Source organism: Balaenoptera acutorostrata, chromosome 13 (assembly GCF_949987535.1).
Source record: "Balaenoptera acutorostrata chromosome 13, mBalAcu1.1, whole genome shotgun sequence".
Taxonomy (NCBI): domain Eukaryota; kingdom Metazoa; phylum Chordata; class Mammalia; order Artiodactyla; family Balaenopteridae; genus Balaenoptera; species Balaenoptera acutorostrata.
Genome location: NC_080076.1, coordinates 43,989,362 through 43,998,866, shown reverse-complemented (window position 1 = coordinate 43,998,866; position 9,505 = coordinate 43,989,362). Strand labels below are relative to the sequence as shown.

General features: G+C 34.4%; 1 protein-coding gene across 7 annotated transcripts in view; it reads right to left on the bottom strand.

Moving 5' to 3' along the window:
• Nucleotides 1-314: 314 nt before the first annotated feature.
• Nucleotides 315-9,505, bottom strand: part of NOL4 (nucleolar protein 4) — a 406,271-nt gene continuing 397,080 nt past the window's right edge. For all 7 annotated transcript variants that reach the window (XM_057525972.1, XM_057525967.1, XM_057525968.1 and 4 more), the window contains one exon: nucleotides 315-2,217. In XM_057525972.1, the coding sequence (XP_057381955.1) occupies nucleotides 2,024-2,217 (194 nt within the window). In that variant the 3' untranslated portion in view covers nucleotides 315-2,023. The remainder of the gene's footprint in view (nucleotides 2,218-9,505) is intronic.

Below are 9,505 nucleotides of genomic sequence, written 5' to 3'. Positions count from 1 at the left end.
TAGGAGTGACTAAAAGAGCCAGATTACTCATGAAAAATGGGGAATAAAAGATAAATTCTTAAATCAGAGTTAAACAATCAGATGAAATACCCATGGTTTGCTAATCTGCTTTACCCCTTCTTGGAATAAATTATTTGTTAGACTGAATGTGGAAGCTCTGGGGGACCTTGGGATGTTCTTGAAATATGTTTGAACTGTCAATTTTGTGCTAAATGTGTAGGTATAAAATAACATTTCATATCATTCAGAAAGTTTATAAGGTTTCACAATCAGTGTTTTAACACAGAAATCTGTTTATTAAACCCAACAAAACAGAGAAAATTATACCAGCCCTCAGTTTTTGAATTTTCATTTAAATAAGCAAACTCTAAATCCACACCTTAAAAGATGTTTGTGCATCTATGTATTTCCAAAATACTCATATTTCAATAAGATTTTCACATTATATTCACCAACAGTATCACAAAAGTTCTTTTTTGTTTTTTTGTTTTTTGTTTACGTAACTGTAAGGAACAGTAATTCTAGAAACACTAGAAGAAAAGAGCATAGCAATGTCCACAGTTACAAGAAAAAGTGCACATTACTTGGTCACAATCACAGTCATTACTTGAAAAACTATATGTAACAAGTAGTTAAGAAATATCACTGATGTCTTCAACTTATTATCAAAAACCAAATGACATAAATTTTACATGAAATAAGGCAAATTCAGGAATGCACAAAGAACCTGTAATCCAACCGAAGCCAAACAACAGAAAAAAATTGTACAAGAAGCGTAAACTGATGTACTCCTCCCTAAATATTTAAAAAATAGGCTTGCCTCAGTGCACAAAGAAAACACCATTCATGTGTATTCAACACTATAAAATAAGGAAGAAGGGCAAAATATGGGGAAGAGGCGGGGACAGTTCATTGTAGATTGCAGCTGCATCCACTGAGAGTTCTTTACATCATTTTTACCTACAACTGTAAATTATACAAATCATATCAGGAGAGGTAATGGTCTTTTTGGGAAATATTTCTGAAAGAGAGAAAAGAAAACTACACACAAGAGTGCAAATTTTCAGATTGTCACTTGCAACCTCTTTAACATTCAGTCATCGACATCCAATGGCTGCTAGAGGGATGCCCATAAGACAGCAGCGGCAATCTGGGGAGAGCAGCTGTAGGAAACCAAGGTGTCATTTTTTTTTTTCAATGATATGTCTTTTTCAATATTAAAAAAATTCTGTGGTGAAAACCGCTATGGTAAAGCTGCAATGGTGAGTGGAATGCTTGAGACCAGCATGAGTGCAGAAACGCAGGCTTCTCTTGGAAGTAGTTCCTGATGCGACGATTTAAAGAACGTAGGCAAGGGTATTTTTTTTTTCCCCCAGCATCAAGTGTTATTTTTGTAGAAAGAATTTGGAAAGAGGAGAAGGCAAAGGGAGGTGGAAAAGGTACTTACAGTAGTTTCTCAAAACAGTTTTCTTTTTAGGACCTATGAAAAAGTTACCAAAGTAAAAATGACAATTCTGAATGAAAAACAAGTTTTCTTTTTATAAAAATTACATATTTTTTTAAAATACAAGATCCTTTTCATTGTTATATCCTGTAGCAATGAGAAATTTTGGCTTTTTTTTTTTTTGCCAGATACTGCAGCTTTCAGTCCAGTAAGTCAGTAGCAAATTCCACTGATATTTCAGTTGGATCTTGAACTACTTTTTATACCACAAGCTTCTTCTGTTTTATCCTTGAATTAGGAATAGACAGCCTTTTTTTTTTTTGCCCCAGGTATTAATGCGGGCACACTGAAACAAAAAACAGTAGGCTGGACACATTAAAGTATCTCAAGTACTTCAGAGGCCAGAGTTCCTTTGAAGCACCTAAACACATCACTTTATGGATCAAGGACAATGTGGCATAATGGAAATATTTCTCTTAAGACTGTGCAGTAAGACCAGACGCATCTCTGCTGGGAAATCAAAACGTCATTAGTGGAAACTGCAAATTTAAACCTCAGTGAAGAGGATCGTCGCTGGACTCAGTTCTGTTGTAAAATAAGATTTTCCAGTTCATCTGCGGAACGCAATAAAAATGCAGCGGATTCCCGATATCCTGCAACCAGCTGTCTCACTGCATTGATTTCAGTTGGACTCAGCTGGGGTCTGGAGCTCGAACTGCTGGAGGATCCTGAGCTGGTTGCCAACTGCCTCTTCATGCTGAGATCAGTGGGTCCTAGAAAAAATCAGCACAAATTAGACATGGACAATTTTTCTTCTAGTATCTTGAACATGAGCACTAAATAAATTAGTGTTGATTTAATTCACCTATTTTTTTCGTGAGAAGCTACTGATACCCTTAATCAAATACATCTGCTCTCAGAAAGACGGAAGAGCAACACAATGGGAAAAGAGTGGCTGGATTTTCTTAGACTCCTGGTCCAGCCTCTGGCGGTCACTTCGGATTGTAGAAAGACAGTGAAGAAATTCTCTTAACATGTGCTTTTTGGAAAATTCAATGTTAAGTCCACCTTCCACAAGTAGAAGCTTCTCTGGAGTAGTAGAAAATGATGGGAATCACATTTTTTATTTGCTACATTTGATAACAAATAATTTGGACCCCACCAATTCAGAAATGAAAAAAGCCTACATGGTGAGGCTAATGACCCTAGATTACAAACTTTTCAATTTAGAACAGAGGAAACTGAGGACTGCAGGAGTTCAATGACACGTTTAGAGGTCAATAACTTTTAAGTGGCACAATAGGGATGTGAATTGCATATTATTTTTCATTTCAGGCCACTGCTTTTTCCACCAGGTTGATTAGTATTTAAAAATGTGAATATATTAGACTGAAGTTTGCTTTCAAAGTGTATTGTAAGTATATGATTAGCACAAACAATACCACAAAGAAACTAGACTTGGAATACTGCTTTAGGTATTGTTAAATACCTATTTAACAATATTTATTTGCACAAAACACTCATGTGTCAACACTTTTTCCTCACATATATTTAACTAAATCATATAGGTCTGCTTTTTGATGACACTTTTATAAATTTTTACTGAAAAATAATTTATTAAGTGATCTAAAACTCTTCAAGCATTTGTGTTAAGATTCTTTGTATGATTGCTCTTAGATTATTATATTAGGTATTTATTATAGACCTAAGCATTCATTTTTATAGTTCTTACCTTTTGTTAAGCAATTGCTATAATTATTAAATTTGCAGTAATAAATTTAAAATCCTTGAAAAAATATTACTAAGCACATAACTAAAGGCATGCTCCAAAACTGTACTGATTCTATAACTTGAAAGTATTCTAACAGATTTCTTCCTAAACATGTTATAATTTTTCAGATAGTAGTATTCATTTCATGAACTAAAATGAAGGTTGTTATTTTATCCTTCTAGTTCTTCTTGAGGCATAATGGAGACAGGTCAAGATCCATCCCCTTCCACCCTCTCTCCCAAAGGGAGAGAAGGACTTCTGTCAGCTAGGAGGCAGATGTCCCATAAGAGGGCAGTAACTTCACTTGGATTTAATTAGGACAGAGACAGGAGTAGGACTCAAGAACTCTGACATCTGAGAGAAACTTATCTCCACTTCTGCCATGGCCTTTTCAAAGCTTTGATTTTCTAGCAGGAGTTGGCTGCCATTTGTTCTCCTGTTCACAAAATCATGACACAGATATAACAAGCCGAAAGGGAGAGATGCAGGGATGTTACACTTGCAAATAGGAATACCGAACAAGCAAATCATTAACAGCAACTGTTTGGGAAATTCTGAGTGGGAAATTCTGAGTGGATTAAGAAACCATCATGAGGAGTTTGGGTCTCTGAATGAACCAACTTTAAATTTTACTTCTTTCCTTTACATTCAAGAATCCTAGTACAAATCTTATTTATCTATATATTTATTTATTTGAAGTATAGGTGATCTACAATGTTGTGTTAACTTCTGCTGTACAGCAAAGTGATTCATATATATATATATGTATATATATATATATATATTCTTTTTCATATTCTCTTCCATTATGGTTTATCACAGGATATTGAATACAGTTCTCTGTTCTATACAATAGGACCTTGTCGTTTATCTATTCTATATATAATAGTTTGCATCTGCTGATCTCAAACTTCCAATCCATCCCTCCCCCACCTCCCTCCCCCACCTCCCTACCCCATTGGCAACCACAAATCTGTTCTCTACCTAGTACAAATCTTTATGAAAGAAAATTGAAAGAATTTTCCTCTCATTTATGTAGATACCTAGTGTCTGGTTGGCTGATTGTCATTATTTAATAAGAAGGTGTAACATTTTGTGATGGTTTTGCTGTCCTGCCAAGTTGCTGACTGGCATCTTGAACTGGAATTGAGAAAGGGTGGGGTGAGGGCTCCGGTTCTTTTGGGGGTGAGAGAGGTTGTGATTTTATTCTAATATTGCAGTTTAGGGATTATTCTCCACCTCTGGCTCAAAGGTCTACACCTCCAAGCTGAGACATGGCTTTCACTTTCTTTCAGATTTTTATTAACATAGGCAAACTCTAGATAGCTCAGTAACTGAGAAGCCATTCACAGCTCTGCTACTTTTTGTGCTGGAAGAAAGTTAACTTCATTACCTTGGTTTCTTTTAGATCTACAGGATCAGGATTGAGAATATAAATCAAAAGTACAAGAAATTCTTTTTGCTGAATGTTGATTATTCAGATCATCAAAGTTATGAGGTTGGATAGGGAAGCAAAAAAAAAAAAATTAAAATATTCACAAATGAATAAATTATTTAACTAGTGACTGCTCAAACAGTCCTTCCCTGTTTGTCACTAGTTTTCATTTCTGCCTCATTGAGTCAATGTCATACTTGACTGGTTTGGCTTAACTCAAACAATATAATGTAATTAAAATGCATGCCAACTATAAAGCAAAGTTTCAAATTTTATGAAGATGCTGAATTTAAAGAAGTCGAGAAAAGTATTCTTGCAGACCTGATCAAATCATAGACAAGGCCACTGAAAAGTATGGTTCTGGAAGAGCAGGACCAGTTAATAAGAAAACGAGCAAGGAAAATGACCCACTAGGTGCTTCAAGAGAAAATGATTTGAATATCTAGTAATAAGGCACATATTCAGGAAAATTGACAGGCCAATTTTGTATAAGTACAGCTGACCCTTGAACACGTGAGGGTTAGAGGCGTCCACCCTCTGCCATGGTTGAAAATCTCTGTGTAACCTTGAGTCTGCCCTCTGTATCTCTGGTTCCTCCACCTGTGTGGAAGGAACCACTATTTGCAGTCAAATGCAAATAGTGTAGGACTGTAGTATTTGCTATTGAAAAAAAAAATCTGTGTAAGAGGATCCACATAGTTCAAACCCACATTGTTCAAGGGTCAACTGTACTTACTTTTAACCCAAATGATGCAGAGCTTCTTAATGTTCACTCTGAAAAGCTGAATAAGTAATAAAATATATTTCATGCCAACACACAATGTTGTTAGAAAAATTAAGACCCACTAAAATCAACCCTTGATTTATTTTTTAAGGTTTGGGGGGACATTTAAATTATAAGCAAATTCTAATGAAATGAAAATATAGATCCATAATTCTTTATTTTTTAAATTAAATATCAATTGAATACTTTCCCCCTATTTATGGTGCATTTTTGGCCCGTTTTAATTAGATTTACCTTTGTGGTCCTATTTTGGTGTCAATTATCCACAGATAATAGAAACCCCTGGACAAAGTTTTGTTGTGTTTTTTAAAAACTTTGATAACCATTTTTATTATATATACTGAGGAAGAATGCAAGACCCATGACGGCAGGCACCCTTTGTGTCTTACCACGTTGTTCTAGGTAGCTGTGGTGGTGCATGGCATAAAATAAGGCTCAATATGTATTTGTGTAACAAATGAATGAGAAATGCCAGGTACTTTCTACAGCTAACACTCAAGAAACGGAGAATGAGTGATGTCATTGATAATACCCAATTATGGTTAAATGAAAACTAGTTAGACATAGAAAATAGTAGATTTAGTGTAACTTATTCAAGTAAAGTTACCTCTAATATATGGGAATATTAGTATTGCTATGAAAGTTATCATCTGAAATTGTGGAAAAATAAGTAGAATTGCTTATAACAGTACTTTCCATGTGAATTGTTGCTGAAAAAGAGAATAATAGTTATTGTCTATTGCCTAAATAATATTTTCCCACTAAATGTTACAATGAGCATCGAGTTGGACATAAAAACGTCCTACCTGCATGCAACCTTCTCCTACTTCCCTTCCTTTACCTACAACCTCTACTCCCAAGTCATGCACTCTGAAATGACTGGATAACTGGCAATTCATTTAACAATTTTAAATAAGTGAGTGATATTTTCAGATTCATGCTTTTAAGCATGATGGGCCAGATAGTAAATATTTTAATCATTACAGGTCAAGAGGCATTTAGGTACTCATAGTTAAAAAGTTTTGTGAGAATTTACTTTTTTTTAATTGAGATATAATCGACATATAACATTATATTATTTCAGGTGTACAATCTAATGATTCAATATTTGTATATAATGCTAAATGATCACCACAATAAGTCTAGTTAACATCCATCATCACACATTGCTATAAACTTTTTTTTCTTCTGATGAGAACTTTTAAGATCTACTCTCTTAGCAACTTTCAAATATATCAATACAACACAGTGTTGGTAACTGTCATCACCATGCTGTACATGACATCCTCATGACTAATTTATAACTGGAAGTTTGTCCCTTTTGATGATCTTCACCCATTTCACTCACCCGCCCAGCCACCAATATGTTCTCTATATCCATGAGTTTGTTTTCATGGTTTTTTTTTTTTCCCAAAAAAAATTCATCTGCATGAATTGAGATCAAACAGTATTTGTCTTTCTCTGAGTTATTTCACTTAGCATAATGCCCTCAAGGTCCATTCATGTTGTCACAAATGGCAAGATTTCCTTTTCTTTTTATGGCTAAATCAAATTCCATTGAGTGTGTGTGTGTATTTATAATTTTATATATATAATTTTATATATATATTATAAAATTATATGTATAATTATATATGTAATTATGGTTATATAATATATAATTATATGTATCCATAATTATATATATAATTTTATATATATATAAAATTACATTTTCTTAATCCACCCATCTATCAATGGGCAATTGCTTCCATGTCTTGGCTATTGTAAATAATGCTGTGATGAACATGGGGCTGCAGCTATCTTTTCAGGTTAGTGTTTTCATTTCCTTTGGATAAATACCCAGAAGTGGAATTGTTGGATCATATGGTAGGGGGGTATTCAAACGTGTCTGATTCAGGATAAAATATAAACACATCCTATTAGAAATTTCTTGTAGATTTTACTGTTATGCCTTCAAATAAAGACTTTTGTTAAAGACCAAAAAAAAAATCTGGTCTTATGCCATGTGTAAATGACTTGTTTGGTTTAGGGTTGCAGTAGAAAGGCCTTACAATTTAGGGAGGTGAGAGAGAAATAGCCAAAGTCCCTTGGATCCCAATGTGGCCCTTCCCAGAGCTTCTGCTCAGTGCTCTGGGAAGACGGTGAGGGAGGCTTTATATATATATATAATATACACACATATATGTATATAGGTATATAAAATTTTTTAATTTTGTTGAGGTATAGTTGATTGACAATGTTGTGTTAATTTCTTCTGTAAAGCAAAGTGACTCAGTTTATATATATATATATATATATATTCTTTTCCATATTCTTTTCCATCATAGTTTGTCACAGAATATTGAATATAGTTCCCTGTCCTATACAGTAGGACTTTGTTTTTTTATCCATCCTATATATAATAGTTTGCCTCTGCTAATCCCAAGCTCCCATTTCTTCCCTCCCTTATTCCCCCCTTCCCCTTGGCAAACACTAGTCTGTTTTTGTTTCATAGATATGTTGATTTGTATCGTAATTTAGATTCCACATACAAGTGATATATGGTATTTGTCTTTCTTTTTCTGACTTCACTCAGTATGATAATCTCTAGGTCCATCCATGTCGCTGCAAATGGCATTATTTCATTATTTTTGGCTAATATTCCATTGTATAACTATATATACCACATCTTCTTTATCCATTCATTTGTAGATGGACATTTAGGTTGTTTGGCAATTGTAAATAGTGCTTCTATGAACACTGGGGGGTGCATGTATCTTTTTGAGTTAGAATTTTCTCCAGATATATGCCCAGGAGTGGGACTGCTAGGTCATATGGTAACTCTATATTTAGTTTTTTTAAGGAAACTCCATACTGTTCTCCATAGTGGCTGTACCATTTACATTCCCACCAACAGCGTAGGAGGGTTCCTTTTTCTCCACACCCTCTCCAGCATTTGGTTATTTGTAGACTTTTTAATGATGGCCATTCTGACTAGTATGAGGTGGTATCTCACTGTAGTTTTGATTTGCATTTCTCTAATAATTAGCAATGTGAGCATCTTTTCATGTGCCTATTGGCCATCTGTATGTCTTCTTTGGAGAAATGTCTACTTAGGTCTTCTGCCCATTTTTCGATTGGGTTGTTTGTTTTTTTGTTGTTGAGTTGTATGAGCTGTTTGTATATTTTGGAAATTAAGCCCTTTTCAGTCATATCATTTGCAAATATTTTCTCCCATTCCATAGGTTGTCTCTTCATTTTGTTTATGGTTTCCTTTCTGTGCAAAAGCTTGTAAGTTTGATTAGGTCCCATTTGTTTATTTTTGTTCTTATTTCTCTTACCTTGGGAGACTGACCTAAGAAAACATTGGTACAATTTATGTAAGAGAATGTTTTGCCTATGATCTCTTCTAGGAGTTTTATAGTGTCATATCTTATGTTTAAGTCTTTAAGCCATTTTGAGTTTATTTTTGTGCATGGTGTGATGGTGTGTTGTAACTTCACTGATTTACATGCAGCTGTCCAACTTTCCCAGCACCACTTGCTGAAGAGATTGCCTTTTTCCCATTTTATATTCTTGCCTCCTTTGTCATGGATTAATTGACCATAGGTGTGAGGGCTTTTTCTGGGCTCTTTATTCTGTTCCATTGATCTGTATATCTGTTTTTGTGCCAATACCATAGTGTTTTGATTACTGTAGCTTTGTAGTATTGTCTGAAGCCTGGGAGGGTTATGCCTCCTGCTTTGTTCTTTTTCCTCAGGATTGCTTTGGCAATTCTGGGTCTTTTATGGTTCCATATAAATTTTAGGATTATTTGTTCTAGTTCTGTGAAAAATGTCATGGGTAATTTGATTAGGATCGCATTAAATCTGTAGATTGCTTTGGGTAGTATTGCCCTTTTAACAATATTAATTCTTCCAATCCAGGAGCACGGAATATCTTTCCATTTCTTTGAATCATCTTTAATTTCCTTTATTTTGTAGTTCTAAGCATATAAGTCTTTCACCTCCTTGATGAGGTTTATTCCTAAGTATTTTTTTTTATGTGACTTTAAAAGGGATTGTTTGATTACATTCCCTTTCTGATATT